The 16,563-nt window shown below is 33.9% G+C and overlaps 1 protein-coding gene across 1 annotated transcript in view; it reads left to right on the top strand.

Annotated features, from left to right (window-relative positions):
* Positions 1–16,563, top strand: part of LOC150103097 (putative ATP-dependent RNA helicase TDRD12) — a 623,943-nt gene that overhangs the window by 534,140 nt on the left and 73,240 nt on the right. The window contains exon 24 of the mRNA XM_090397898.1: positions 5,079–5,255. Within this exon, the coding sequence (XP_090254024.1) occupies positions 5,079–5,255 (177 nt within the window). The remainder of the gene's footprint in view (positions 1–5,078; positions 5,256–16,563) is intronic.

Here is a 16,563-nt window from a genome sequence, read left to right as displayed (position 1 = left end):
AAAGAGAACAATTATAATAATATACTGTAATGTAATAAAAGTTATGTGAATGGAAGTTTATTTTTCACTTGGTTAGACTATAATAAATTTATTTTAATCCTTTATCCAAGTGTGAGCAAACAAAATTTGCGCCTGAAAATAAGGTGGCACACCTTTTGGCAACTCCTATAGGTAAAGATGACCTCTCCATTGCTTCTGCCTTGGTATCTCCACTTCTGGGCCTGGCTCCCACTGACAGGACCTCAATAAAGGTCAAAACTGGTTTGGGTATTGGCCCTTCCTTTAATACATAACATTATACATATCCACAAGGAAATGTGATTTGCATTATGGGAGATACTGAGATAGGAGTGATGTAAGCTTGGTCCACCTTTGCTCCGAGTTGCCCGGTGCCTCAGTCCTGAAGATATTTTCAGGTGCAAACTTTGTTTGCTCACACTTGGATTAAGGATTAAACTAAATTTATTATGTGAATGGAATTTAAACAACCTCAGCACATGATTTTTTTTTCTTTCCTTATGAAGTGTAGAACTTTCTCCTTTTCACTTAAAGGAAGCACTTTATGGCTTCTCTTTGTACATCCGAATTGCCAGCATCACTACTCTTGTGCTTAGTGGCCATTATTAAGGAAAATAAAGGTTACTTGAACACAAGCACTGCGATATCACGAGAGTCAATCTGATAAAGAGACAGCTAATAAACAGATGGATAGCATATACAATACAGCGTGGATATGCTAGTACAACAACTTTTGCAAACTAAATTTAAAAAAAATAAATAAACATAAATACACTTTTCAATCAATTTAAATTGACTGATTTATGAAATCTCACACAGGATGGCACGAAATTTCATCATGCTACTCAGAATGCTGACCTAGATTGTCTGTGGGTAACTGAAACCTCGGAAAGCAAACTCACAGATAAAGGGGAGGGGCAGAACTACTGTACATATATTTTATTTGCTCATTTATCTTCTTGTAATTTAGTACATATATTTTACATTATCATTATCTTCAAATTCCTGATATATACCCTCAAGGGGTATAGAGGATATGATAGTACTACATGAAAAATTATATCATTACTAACTTCCTATTTACAATTTTCCTCCAAATCAGTCTGTTACCTGTCAAGACTCCAACATTATCAGATCTTATATTTCTATCTTCTAATGCACTTTTTACTGTATCAATCCACTTATATCTTGGTCTTCCTCTGGGTCGTTTTCCTGCCAACCTGGCAGAGAACGCTTGTTTTGCCAATCTTTCATCTCCCATTCTGTTTAAGACCATACCACCTGACATTAGCTCTGCTAACTCATTCCTTGATGCTGACAATGTCAAGTTCTTTCCTAATATCCTCGTTTTTAATATGATATTGCCATTGATGCCATCTGTTCATGCCCCTAATCTTTCTCAGGAATCTCATATCTCCAGCCTCTAGTCTTTGGTCAAGTGTTTTACTTCTGACCCAGCTCTCAGATCCATAAGTTAAAATTGGCTTGAACACAGTCTTGTATACAGCTAATTTAGTGTTCCGACTAATTTCTCTCTTATTCCATATAAATTTATTCAGTTGACTTCCCACCATACCAGCTTTGTTGATTCTGTTGTCTATTTCCACATTTAATTTGCCATCTTCACTAAAAATTGTGCTTAAGTAGCTGAAATGTTTTACTTGTTCTATAGGTTCTCCATTCACAATGCAGTTGATATATTCAATGTTTCTGCCTATTTTGATTGTCTTTGTCTTTTTAATGCTGACCTTCATACCATATCTATCACAACAGTTATTCAATTTCGTCAGGAAATCTTGCAAATTTGTAGCGGATTTATTTAGACTATAACATCGTCCGCATAAAGCAAAGAGCTGACATTAACATCTCCAATTCTGATATCATGTTTAATACCACTTTCCTTCATAATGTGATCCATATAGATAATGAATAACAGAGGGGATAACGTACATCCTTGTCTGACACCATATTTAATATTAAACCACTTTCCTGTACTTCCTTCAATTTTAACTGCTGACTTACAACTCAAATAAAGACTAAGTATTGCTTGATATAATGCCCATTGACATCATATAACTGTAGCATTTCAAATAGCTTCTCTCTTGGCACCTTGTCATATGCCTTTTCCAGGCCTACAAAACTTAAATACACATCTTTGTTATATTTCCATGATTTTTCAACTATCTGTCATAAAGTGAAAATCTGATCCTGACAGCCTCTATTTGGCCTGAATCCAGCTTGTCTTCCAGAATCCTTTTCAACCGTTTCTCAATTATACTTGCATATATCTTACAAGGAACACTCAGTAGAGAAATACCTCTGTAATTCTCACATTCAGTTTTATTTCCCTTTTTATATATGAGTACTATGAGAGCTCTACTCCAATCGTCTAGAATTCGTCCCTCTGTACAGGCCTTCTGAACTATGCTGTGCAGCAATGTAAGACTTTTATACCTCCGTACTTCAGCATTTCTGATCAAATATCATCTCCACCTGCCTTTTCACATTTCAGGCATTTGATGGCTTTTTCTACTTCAAGTCTGGATATGTATTCCTGACTGAATGCCTGGTATTTTTTACCAATGTGCTGTCATTACTGCTTGTTTCATTTAGCAGTTTTTCAAAGTAATTACTCCATACTTCAAGGATATCTTTTTTTCTCCTGTTTTCATGTCACCTTTATCATCTCTAACTCCTTTTACAGCACTCTTTCCTCCATTCCTAAGCTTCTTCAACAACCTCCTGAATATTTTTCCACCTTCTTGATATTTATTTTCTATGTTCTTGCCAAAGTCCACCCATGACTTTTGTTTAGCTAGTTTTACACAGTGTTTCACTTTCTTACATTTACATTTGTCTCTGTATTCTTTAAGAGCACAAGCTGACTTATTTGCCAGGCACTTTTGATATGCTTTCTTCTTTTCTTTCACTGCCTCTTTAACTTCTTGTGTCTGCCATGGAGTTCTGATTTTTCTATCCTTACAGACAACCTCACCACATGCCTCTCTGGCTGAATCAATCAGTGTTTTCTTCAATGCTTGCCACTGAATCTCCAAGGTTTGGTTCCTGTTCTCAAACTCTTTCATTTTTTCTTCAATCATGTTTGTGTATTTTAGTCTACAGTTCACATCTGAGAGTTGCTCAACTTTTATTCGCTTTAAAACTTTCTTACATTGCTTCTTTTCAATATGAAATTCAATTTTATTCTACTCAAGACTAAATGGTGATCACTCCCAATTTCAAATCCTCTGTACACTCTACTTTCCTGCACCAGGGAGAAAACATTGCTATCAACAATAATATAGTCAATGAGACTTTTCTTATTTCTTGCTTCTTCTCTCCATGTGAATTTGTGCACATCTTTATGTTGGAACATGGTAGTAATAACTAGTCCATGTCCTTAAAACCCACCCCCAACAAGTATTTGTCATTATTATTAACTTTGCTCTTTTCTTGAAATTTACCCAATATATTTTTGTATCTCTGACAAGCATTTCCTACTCTGCTATTTAGATCCCCAACAGGGACCAACTTTTCATTGTGTCAGTTACTTTCTCTAAAGGCTCAAAGAATTCTTCCACTTCTATCTTAATAGAACCTCTGTGGGACCATAGCACATATATGTCTCATTGTCCAGTTCCCCATTCTCATATTTTCCCACATCACTCTACTTGAGACAGTCTGCCATTGAAGAAGATTAGCCTCATATTTTGTGTTGAATACTATGCCTACTCCTTCTTTTCCTTGATTCATTGCTGAATATAACATTTTGTACTTATTGCTCAGAAAGATCTCACCAATTTTTGCCTTTTTTGTTTCAGTCACCCCTATTATGTTGATTTTGTACTTATCCAATTCCTCAGCTAGCTCCATTTCTTAGCCAGTCATGCTTCTTATGTTAATAGTACCAATCTGAAACTCTGGTGAGTTGAGTTGGGGGTGGGTTTTAAGATTTGTTCCAGTAGCTGACTTTTTGCTGTTTGCCCTGGTTCCCTGGCAAAAGCCAACAGGGGCCTTGTTTAACCAGGCGACACCCCATCTGGCATGAAATTCTGTCATGTTGTACCATAATTTTTATTTTGGTTTAAGCCAATATGAATACAATTTATTTGGCTAAATCCCAAATTGCCAGCCCATCCTCATTCGTTCGGTATCTAGGTGGATACCTAACAGGGTGCACCATGAGAAGGTGAGGATTGGACATTAGGTCAGAAGCCCTGATTGGTTCTCTGCATTCCTTTAAAGGCTATGTGGAGGTCTCCCCTCAGTTATATCGCTTTGATCCTTAAGCACCATATATTTTACATTATTCACTAATTTATCTCCTTGTAACTATTTATTTATTTATTTATCAAAACCCTCTGTACTTCTGTAACCTGTGGTGCAGTATGACCTTTGCTGTTCTTGCACCATAAAACCACAAATTAATCAATCCACAGTTGTTGTTGTTTTTTTTTTATGACAGCCATAACATTTTAAACTAAGCTTAAACAAGCTGCAACATTAAATTTACTATCTGCTTGACTTTAAGATATTACTGTATTAATACTTGGTGATTGTAGTAATTACAAAGTAATTTTTCTTATTAGTTTATTCAGACTGTATCCATGCTGATGAATTCATGCAAATTTTTGTAGTAATATGAGGAAGCATTCTTAATTGATACCAGGAAATAGTGATATGTAAATGTACCTTAGAAGACTGATAATATGCAAAATAGCCATAAAAATTAACCTTTGAATTCATTTTATTAGCATCACTGAATGCAAAAATGTTAAATTCAGATGAAGTAGTTACATTTTTTTAGAGACCTTATTGTATGTTGGATTCCACTGGATATTTCAAATGATTTTTACCATTTAAAGATAGAATTGTTTTATAAGATATGTTGCATCATAAATGTTTTTAAAAAATGCCAAATAATCAGTAATTCTTTCCATAATAAACAAGAACTACTGATTAATAGGCACTTTTCTCCTCTTTCCATCAAATGCTAGTACAGATAACTGAAGGTGTTATATTATTAATTTTACTTACTTCTTTCATGAAATTCCTACTAGGCCATTAAGAAAACACAAAAAGAAAACTGTGGAAATCACTACAGTGTAGAGCTTTATTATACTACAGAAAATAAAACCCTCAACTTTGCTGAAGAACTAATAAGGCATGGCTGTGCAGAAGCTGATCACACACAAGACAATTCAGAAGAATATGAGGATAATCCAGGGAATGAAAAGGTAGTTGACTTTTTTCTTTTTTTTTTTTTTGTCATACTCTATGAAATGTAATCTTTCAGAAAGTTGTAGACCTAACAAGATATATAACACTCAGAAAGATAATAAGTATGCTGATTGCCTCAACAGACCTTTTAAAGGCATGTTTATATTAGAAGTCAATCACTGCCATCAAAAAACTACCCAGAAACACCACATTACTAACTAATGGTTGACATACAGTATATTACAGAAGAGCCCAAAGTGACTGAGTGTGTGACAGTAGTAAAGGTGTAATGCATCGGTGTTGGCTTCTAATATAAACATGCCTTCAAAAGGTTCATTTTGCAACTTAAACATTCATCATATTAAATACTAATATAATAATGATTTCATTATTTTACTTCTGTCACATCAGGTGTATAGTGTAAGATTTATTACAAAAACCAGACAAAACTTCTTTCCAGCAAATTCAAATTTGATTATCTTTGCCTTGAAATATGAAATGCTACAAAATCGAACTCAACCTCTCAGATTGCATGCCAATCTCTGAGTCTTGGGAAGTAATCACTATTAATTGTTCATATTATTTTAATTAATTTTTTACCTGTGCAACTTTTACAATTGTTCTTTAACTCTAACAGTGTAATTGTATAACTTCAGCTGTGACCGAGACAGAAGCTAGTACAGACATTCTTTATGATTTGTTATTTGATTTACGTTTTGAAGGTAGTTAATGGTTTGTCTCCCTGACAATGTCCACATAATGTTAGATGAAATATGTTGGAGTTTTTGAATAAAATTCCGTATATATATTTTTTTGTTACATGTGTAAATCGTTAAAGTTCTTTAATATGTAAAAAGCTACTGAAATGATCATCTTAAAGCCTAAAAGTTCTATGAAGGGTGCTCTTATGGATTGTTCAATAGCTTGGTTGTGCATCTTAGTGCCTCTCTCACACACTGACACACGCGTGTTTGGTTGTTTTTGGAGCATATTACAGATTCCAGAAAAAATAATTTCTCATATTTGAATTATGTTTGTTTTCAATCTTTTTCACCTTTTCTCTGATATATTTGTATTTGTGGAACAGAGTAAAAAATAAATAAATAAATTCTTTTTGTGTATATATAACTCAAAAACAATACATAGCACATATTTTCTCATTTCCAAGTCAGGCGAAGTTTTTCTTCATTTTCATCCCATTATATTATTGAAATCTGGTATTTTTTACTTTTGTTTTTGTCATTTTGTGCTTTCTTTGTTTACCATAATGCTAACTTCTGGTATAATGGAGAATTGGCTTCAACACAAAAGACAAGGAACTTGCCATTTGTTGAACTGACAGGAAACTATATCAAGATAATGTAACTTTTCAGAAGAGATTTCACTCCAGGAAGTAAACCCTTTGTTGACTCCACATGGAAAATATTTCTGCCACCATTGCATATTAAACTAGATCTCATGCAAATCTTTGTCAAACCATTGGGGAGTGTGTGTGGGGGGGTGAATATTCCAATATCCAAATGCAAAACTTTGAAAATTTTCGTCATTTAGTAAATTATATATTTTTGGACCTGAATTGCTCCCAAACAACCTTTGTCTAGTGAGCAACAAGCAGGATGAATTGTTTCATCCTGTTTGTTGAAATGACAATGAGCTGCCTGGATTCTTCAAAGAGACATGAATGAATGAATGAAATCACAAGAGAAGACATAGTACTTAAAAGCACTTTTAAATTCGTGTATATATTTGGCAGTTTTTTATTGTGCCCATTGGCTCAATGTCCGCTGGGGCCTTGTGTAGTTTTTACCATTTTTTGCCATTGTCAGGTCCCTCAACTCTTTCTACATCACTCCCTAACTTCTTGTTTTGCTGTCCATTCTATCAAGCATCAAAGTTTTGATTTTTCCTGTGTCATCAGTCTTATTATGTCCAAGAAGGTTGAGTTTTGTTCTAATTATTTTCTGCATTAGATTCTCCTTCCAATTTAGTACTTTTCTATAGAACTGATTAGTCATTCATTCATTCATCCAATTCATGCATACATTTTTTTGAATGCCTAACATTTACCTCACAGAGGTTTTCGACCATTCTCTGTGTCTCACATTGTATTCATTGCCTTTAGGCTTATTTTCATTTGTTATCAAAGTTCTTATCTCTTTTTTACAGTCTGAATTGTGCATCATGTTGCTTCCTAGATATGTAAACTCCTACCCTCTTCCAGTTCATGTCCGTTTGCTTTTATTTGCCTCTTCATACTCTTCTTCCTGAATATCATTATCTTAGATTTTGTAAATGTTCATTATCAACTTGTATCTCTTTCCTTATTTACTTAACTTCAGCACTGTTCTTAATACTTCTTCATCTTCAACAATATACCATCTGCAGATCTTAAATTATTAATTCTCATACCTTAAATTGAAATTCCTTTTATATTTTCTTTTATAACATCCATTTTCTTTCCAAATGGATGGTAAAGATGATTAGAAACATTAGTTGTCTCATGCCTCTTTCTTCAACAAATCAATTAACGTTTTTTAGACCTTCACATCTTGTGTCTTATATAACTGAGCAGTATCTTCTCCATCTCTCTCTCTCTTTTTTTTTTCTCTCCTGTTTCTTCTACATCCATTATTGTTTCACCCTTCTCATCTTTTTTGGTTCTCTGCTTTGAGTTCCATTTCTTGTTGAAATTTCGATATCTTGTATACTACTTTTCTTATTCTGTATTCACTATAGTATTTATTGATATTCTCACACTGCTCTTTAAATAGCTTCTTTCTAAATGTTATCTTTAGTTCATCAACTTCCATGGAAATATCTTGCTTAATTTTTAATCCCATTTTTTTTCTTGAATTAATTTTAATCTCTTTCTCTTTTGTGAAATCCACCTCTTCTTTGCTTTCTCTGTCTCCTGAATCATTTCTTTTACTGCTCGCTTGATTGCCAACGCCATTTTTTTTCTTTTTTGTCCTCCAGTTCTTGTTCTGTAATGGATTTCAGCTCTTCCACAAGTCAATTCCCTTATCCCTTTGACTGTGAAATTGTGCCTTTTCTTGTTGTTTGAGTTTCAACTTGACGTTGACGATTATTCAGCTGTGATCTTATTCCATATCTACTTCATGAAATGCTCAGCATTGTTGAAATGATGTGGCCCAACTCTTGTTTACGATTGTCATGTCTAGCATATTCTTTGTTTTTTTCCTTCAGGTGATCACCATGTTGACTTTCTGCAACCTTTTTTTTTTTTTTTTTTTTTTTTTTTTTTTTTCCTGCAATTCTGTATTATAAATTACCATGTCATATTTCATGGTACACTCAAGCATTCGTTCTACTTTTTCATTGCTTTCAACATATCCATATTCACCCATTTCTTTTTTCCATCCCTTATTGTTCATTCTAATCTTGGCATTCCGGTCTCCTTCAATGATTCAAATAAATCTTTGGTACTGATTCCAAGATTGCTTCTAAATTATTATAAAATAATTATTTATTTTCTGAAGTTGGTGAATAGACCTGAACGATTGTGATGTTAAATAGCTTTGCTGCAAATCTTGCTATTATCTTTCTTGCATTTTCAGGCTTGTACCCTTATAATGCTTTCCTTTCTCTTTTTACTGAGAGGAAATCCAACTCCCTGCTTCATATTTTGTATGATTCTCAGACCAGATAATTCATTCACCTGACTCTGCATTGTTGTTCTGCTAATCCAAAAATGTTGCTGATATGTCTCTTGCTAGTTTTATTGCATTTCATTTAATAGCTGACTAGTTGATCCAACTCTGATTGCTCGGTTGGGTGTGGGATCCTTGTTTATCTAAGTGATACCCAAGCCAGCATGTTGTGCTCTTCCTTTGTATTGTCATGTCGCATAAGATTTTCAACATGCTTCATTTTTGCAGGCAGTCCATCAACTTGCATAGTAAAATATGCAAAAACATGAATTTTGGCACAATTTTTTCCTAATCAAAAATTATCTTTTTTTATTTATTTATTTTTATCATTCAATAAAATGGCAAACATAACAAAAAGCTTTGAGGTGCTGAAAGAGGGGAGCTCCATTTTTCGATTCTTTGTTTAAGTATGGGGGTGGTCTGAAAAGTTCTTAACCTCGACCATCGATGACAACACTATCGGCAGGATTTTTTTTTTTTTTTTCCCTAAGTTGGTACATCTGTCATAAGCATCCATGTGAAATTGCAAATCATTCTATCAAGTAGTTTGTTTTATACAGCTGTCTAAAGCAAAAACTGTATCCCTTGAAGTGGATAAAATTAAGTATCGTGCTGTTATAAAATTCTTTGTAAAAGAAGATTTAACGCCAAAAGAAATTCATTCCAAGTTCATAAAAGTTTATGGGCACTCTTCTCTTTCATTTTCGACAATTAAGAAATGAGCTGCTGAGTTTAAATGTGGCCATACCAGCCTTGAAGATGATCCACGTGAAGGACGTCCAAAAAGTGTAACAACACCACAAATTATTGATCAAGTGCACGATATGGTATTGGATGATCGGCTAGTCAAAGTGCATGAAATTGCTTAAGACTATGGGCTTTCAAAAGAACATGTTGGATAAATTTTGCATGAAGAATTGCATATGAAAAAGCTTTGCGCAAGATGAGTGTCAAAAATTGCTCACAGCAGATAAAAACACACTCACATTAAAATCTCTGAACAGTCCTTGGAGCATTTTAGCAAGAATAAATCTGATTTTGTGCATTGATTTATTACTATGGATTCACCATTACCCACCAGAATCCAAACAGCAGTCAAAACAATGGACAGAAGCTGGTTGTTCAGTGCCAAAGAAGACAAAGTTGGTTCCATCAGCAGGAAAGGTCATGGCATCAGTGTTTCAGGATGCTAAAGGCATTTTGTTTATTAATTATCTTGAAAAGGGTAAAACAATAGCCAGGGAATATTATTTCGATCTTTTAACCAGACTAGACAAAAAAATTCATGAGAAAAGACCCCGGTTTGCAGAAGAAAAAAAATCATCTTTCATCAGGACAGTTCGCCTGCCCACAAGGGTGTTTTGGCAATGGGAAAATTAAGGGATCTGCACTATGAATTGTTGGAACATCAACCCTATTTCACCAGATTTGGTTCCCTCTGACTTCTATCTCTTCCTAAACTAGAACTCTTCCTCACTGGTCAGTGTTTTTCTTCGAATTGTTTAAATGTGAGGTATTTTGCAGATCTTACTGAGAACGATTACAGGGATGGGATAATGGCACTGGAGCATTGTTGGAATAAATACATTAGTCTTAAGGGAAATTATGTTGAAAAATTAAAATAATTTTAAAATTCTAAATTTGTTTTTTCATTGTTAAACCAAGAACTTTTCAGACCACCCTGGTACATGAAAACTACTTATTTTTACCCCAGTTACAAAATTTGATGCCACTATACCAGCTCCCTGCTTATTTCCAAAAATTAAGGCTAAAAGAGTTCCTTCTAAAACTTTCTTATGCATTTTCTCTTCCATGTATCACCTACTTGCATCCTGTTCAAAAAACTAGAAATTTAGATAAAAGAAGAATTGAACATTCTTTGTTTATTAAATTTAGCATTGCTTGGTTGCCAGAAAATTTAATATGAGAAAGTTTATCATAATGGCAAATATAGGTACAATAGAGAATCGCAGTCAGTTCAGTACAAAAGGCAAATAATATGAAATTATGTTCTCTGGTTACATTATTACACAAGTGCATGTCATGAATTCCCTCTTTCAAGGAACTTGCGTTATGTTCTGCCTACTACTACTATTACTAGTATCTGTCTGAGAAAGCATTTTCTTTCTGCAATGAATGAGTACATTTTGTATATAAAATGATTATTTTAGAAGAGCATGTTCATGAAATCATGCTGATGTTGTTTTTGAGACAGCCATTGCCATTTACTGTATATTTAATAAATTTTGTGTATTTTATTTATTTGAAATGGCAACTGCAGATATGATAAAGAATTGTTATTGCTTCAATAAAAGGCAGAGAACTTTTGTATTACTGAATGATCACGTGTAGTCATATTATTGTATAAGGAGTATGCAGTTATCTGAAAAGTGTTTTTACTTTGATTCTTTTTAAAACTATTTTTACACATATTTCTTTTCCTTTCCTGAGTATTGCTCATTTGCATTCTGCCGAGTTTCAGAATAACTTCTCTTAATTTCCTTAACAAGCTCAAATATATCACTATCAGCATAATGTAATTAGTGAATCTTTTCTTGTTTGTTCTTTTCTGATGTTGTTGTTGGAGAACAACATTGAAGATGTCTTCTTTAAAAACCGTTTTTATCATGTTCTCAAAAACTCTGAGTAGTCATTAGCAGTTAGAATGTTGTGTTTAAAATGCTGTTTTTGATTGTATTGAAATGAAGCCTCTGTTGCTCAGATGAAATTCATCTTATATGGACTTTGTAGTCTAGGGTTTTATCTTTTCCTGCTGATCTAGATCTGTGACTTCTTGAGCTGATTTCTGCCAACTGTATCTAAAACCTAAAAACCAAAGCATTGTTTAGCATTAAAACTGTGTGTGGTAGAGAAACATGGAGTTTTCTAACACCTGCTGTCCGCAAATTTAAGAATGAAAATAAAGCTTATGCACATAATTTATACATAAATAAAATTATATAAACTAATGAAATGAACTTGAGCAACCCAGCTTTCTTTTTTTTTTTCTCTTGCATATACTGTGAAAATAAATGGTTTAAAGTGATTAAGAAATTCCAGAAAACTCGTTGAAATTATCTTCATGTTTTGCCTCTTAGTTTGTCCTAAAGTTTGCAAAATTCCTTTAAGCGAAAATTAGAAACACCAAAACATTATCTCTCTTTTAGCTCTGTAGTTCCACTAAACATATTAAGTAACTCTTAAGACAGTCACCACAGAATATTGGAGGTGAGCTGTCACTGCACATGCTAATTCATTTAGCTCTAGAAAAGAAAACATATGATTTAACTTTTGCTTAGGTACCAGATATGTATGTTACGTTAAGAAACTCCTTAATATTTTATTAAACTTTGTAAAGTATTTTACATCAGCATGTTCCTTTATTTTAGGTAAAGCATGCTCATGAAATCATGTTGATGCTGCTTTTGAGACAGCCATTGCCATTTACTGTATATTTAATCAAGTAATTGTGTTATTGCATTATCAGTTCATTAAACCCTCACAATTGTAAAGTAATATTAATGGCACAAGGACAGCAAAAGTCATACTACACCATATCAAAGGCTTTAGCAATACACAAGGTAATCAGGCCAGCCTTGGAGAGGAATAGATAGTGTAATAATATCTCCTCCTTTATTTTATATATATATTAGGTGTGTGTACTTTAATATTATTATTTATTTTATTTCTTATTATCAAACCTTCGAACTGCGCCTTTATATTCCTTTTCTTATCAGTCGTATTTACTTAGTTTGTAGTCGTTGCTTGAGCTAGTTCAATCTCTCTTAATCCTGTCTGGCTATAATTTATTCCCCCCCCCCCCTCAAGGTTGTAAGTATGCTATTTTTTATGCGTACGTAGTTCAAGATTCAGGAAGTGCTTCGGGCTGGAACCAATTCCTTTGTCTTTCTTGCTGACTCTCTCTTTCACTGATCTTTAAAAATTTATTTGTTTTTTCGATTGCACAATTAAAGATCACGTAGAGGAATTGTATGTCTTCCCCATACATGCAAGAGAAACATCCAGCTCAACATGGAAATATCTCTAAAGTTTAATTCTAATTCAAGCAATGTTTAAAACTAAAAATCAGTCAGTCGTGGCTTTCTATCTTCAGGACACACAGGTTCTATGTTTTATGAGACAGTGCATTAGCAAGTCAGAATCAGGCAAGATATTAACAAACAAATCTGTTTATTCATTCTAAATCAAATTAATCACAAAGATTAAATCTACACACATCAAAATATCTATCTCTGATTAACTCAGCTAAATAACAATGGTAACAAAGTTAAACATGTGTCTGGTTCTCTGCTCGATTAGATTAGCATTTCTTGCTTAAGCCCTTTAATATAAAACAATATACATGCTCACAACAATCAGACACATGGATAGACATATGTATACACTCTAACGTAACTTAACTCAGGCTAAAAGAGAATTAGGCATTAAACTTTACAATCAATTTCCCTTTCATCACATAACATTAGCAAATTTTTCTGAACTCTGTACACAATCAGTTCGCCGTTAATCAGAAGTACGGCTTTCCAACTTCACTAATGTTCTCTATGCTAACTAACTATGGGACAGGCATTCTTAGCCTTAAATTTCACAATCTAGGAACTGAAAAATTCTTTCTTGCAACCTTGTCAGCTAGTTCAGCACACTAGATCCTGGATATCACAACCATGTTCCTCTTCCTTCTGGTGAAAACACATTCGGGCACTAGTTCTCGGCAACGATGATATAGTATACTCGGAGATCATCTAGAAACGGTGGGACTTCTGGAACAGACCGTCGCTGCTGATATGAACCTCCTATCATCATTGGACTTCTGCTGGTGGGACGTGACTCTCCCATCCTTGGAACGGCTGGACGCAGGAACCTCTTCGAGATGAGACCAGAATCAAGAGCCAGCAACAGAGCCCTTTGGCCCTATGATTTCTCCCTTTTATTCTACTCTCCTGACCTTGGAACGGCCTCAGATTAAACCGCCCGGATATTCTTGGAGAGGTTTTTCTCCATCACCCCGCTGTTGCCGAGTTCTGGCGGGAAAACCCGTAGCCCATTGACCTTCGCGATTTTCGCTAGTCTCAGGTGTGTATGTCTAATTTTTTTTGAGCTATTTCTTTGTTTGCACAATTTCATTGGTTCTTAAATATTTTAACAATTTTATTCTAATATTTTACCAGATTCAATACAACAAAAAAATTGAGGTAAATGTTAATTCAATTACAAGTATTTTGTATAATTTGTTATTTCAAAGTAAAATCGGTATAGAAAAATTTTGTCCTAATTTTTCCTCATACAAGATTTTACAATAGCAAAGAAAAGTAACAAACTTGAGAAATTACAGCTGAGTGGTTATATATTATTTTGAGCCTCTGTAACTCGCTTGGCAATAGTGATGTTCTTTGATCTGAATCCCATTTAGGGACTCTTTATGAACATTTTTTAAATGCAGGTGATTTGGCTGATCTCACGTGGAGGTGATAAGGTTTATCCTGCAAGGCAAAAAACTGAGTTTCTAGGAGGGAACACTTGCAGATAAATAGCAACAAACAGATATAGTAGCCTATGCTGATAAGACTAATTACCCTACCATAGCATTAATTAAGTTTCTATAAAGCCGGTTACTTGACCATGATGGGCTCATCATGCTTAAAGGTTGAAGAGATTAATGAAGTATTTGCATTTTATTTCTGAGAAAGTTATTAAGCACAAAAGAAATCATAAAGGTTATAAATAAACTTTTAAGCAAAGAAAACTGAACATAATTGAATTGGTAATTCAGTAAATAGTTTAATAAACTTTGCAAAGCATTCAGTAGAAGAAACTGATTGTATACTAATGTTTTCTTAAGAAAACATTGGTTGTTCACATAAATACATTCGTGGCTAGTTGGGTGGTTAAAACTATTGTCCTACTAAAAAGGACTGTGACAAATCTTTAAGATTGAATAACTCTAAATAAATGCTTAAGTGAGAACTGATTCTACACTTTTGCTTTGGAATTCTCTGAGTTATATATTTTCTTCTTAGCATATTTGGATTTTGAGGTTCCACATATGTCCTGCTATAGCATGAATGCTTGTGAATGTCTTAGGATGATTTTAACCCTTCAACATGAGACCACTTCCTGGCTTAGATTTTTGAAGTGGCTTGAAAAAAAGAAATTTACTCTCTAGAACAAGATTCCTATATTATCTAGCCCTTAGTTCACTCAGTACTAAATTGCACTATAGTTTTCACCCCTTTTGGATGGAATAGATGTAAATAATGAATAATGTTTACAAATTCCTATAAACACTATTCATTATTGATTGATTTAAAGTGATTTCTTGACTGAATCAAACACAAAAAGTACTTTTTTTTTTGTGAGTAGGCTTATGGGTTAGATCAGGGTTTCCCAATGCAGGCTCCACGAATCTTGTTTACAAACGTTCACTTTTTTTAAAAAATTAATGAATCAAATGTGATATATGTTTGTTTTATAGCTTATTTATTTATTTATTTATTTATTTTTTTTTTTTGAGTCAGCAGACACCTTGACATGGGTAGTTGCCATTTGCCTCCATCATGCACGACAAGTAAAATTTTATAGCAAGAGATGGGCCAGAGATTTTAGAGACAGAGTTTAAGGTTTTTGATTTTCCCATTCACTTTACCATACTTTGTATTCATTCTACTGTGTTGCTGGTGCTGTCGATTGAAACCTTGAGTAATCATTTGTGAAAAATTCTAATGTATCTAGGAGGTATTCAGGCAAAAGTTTATGGATGATTCTAATCATTAGGAGCATGTTGTAATTCCGCCATATTTGTTGGTGAATGTTACACCAACTTCATAAGTTCTTTTAAGGTTAGATAATTGGTCGAAAAACTTGTGTTTGTGGTTTCCCCTGATTATGTATTTATTTCTATTATTTTTAAGTGGTTATTAGTATGCGAGTGTCCAGGGCAGCATTTAAGAAAGTGGAATACTTCTACCCTTTAATTAACAATTAAAGTTGAAAAGGGTAAGACAATAACTGGAGAATATTATTCCGATCTTTTAACCAGACTAGGCAAAAAAATTCCTGAGAAAAAACCTGGTTTGCAGAAGAAAAAAATCATCTTTCATCAGGACAATGCACCTGCCCACAAAGGTGTTTTGCAATAGGAAAATTAAGGGATCTGCACCATGAATTGTTGGAACATCCACCCCTATTTCCCCAGATTTGGCTCCCTTTGACTTCTATCTCTTCCCAAAACTAAAACTCTTCTTTGCTGGCCAGCATTTTTCTTCGAACCAAGAAGAGATTGCAGCTGTAGAAGGATATTTTGCAGATCTTACTGAGAACCACTACAGGGATGGGATAGTGGCGATGGAGCATCGCTGGAATAAATGTATTAGTCTTAAGGGAGATTATGTTGAAAAATAAAAATAATTTTGAAATTATAAATTCGTTTTTTCATTGTTAGGCCAAGAAATTTTCAGACCACCCACATATCCCTCTATAATTTTTAGGGTCATCTCTACTACCTTTTTTAAAGATAGGGATCACTATTGCTTTTTTCCATTCTGTTGGTGGGTTACTTGTTGAATAGATTTTATTTAAGAATAATAAGAGTCTTTCTTTGAACCTTATTCCTGCCTATTTATATAATTCTGGACCT

This window comes from Typopeltis vanoorti, chromosome 9, assembly GCF_054136105.1.
Source record: "Typopeltis vanoorti isolate ZY-2024b chromosome 9, IOZ_Tvanoo_1.0, whole genome shotgun sequence".
Lineage (NCBI taxonomy): Eukaryota > Metazoa > Arthropoda > Arachnida > Uropygi > Thelyphonidae > Typopeltis > Typopeltis vanoorti.
This window is presented reverse-complemented; position numbering and strand designations above follow the sequence as displayed.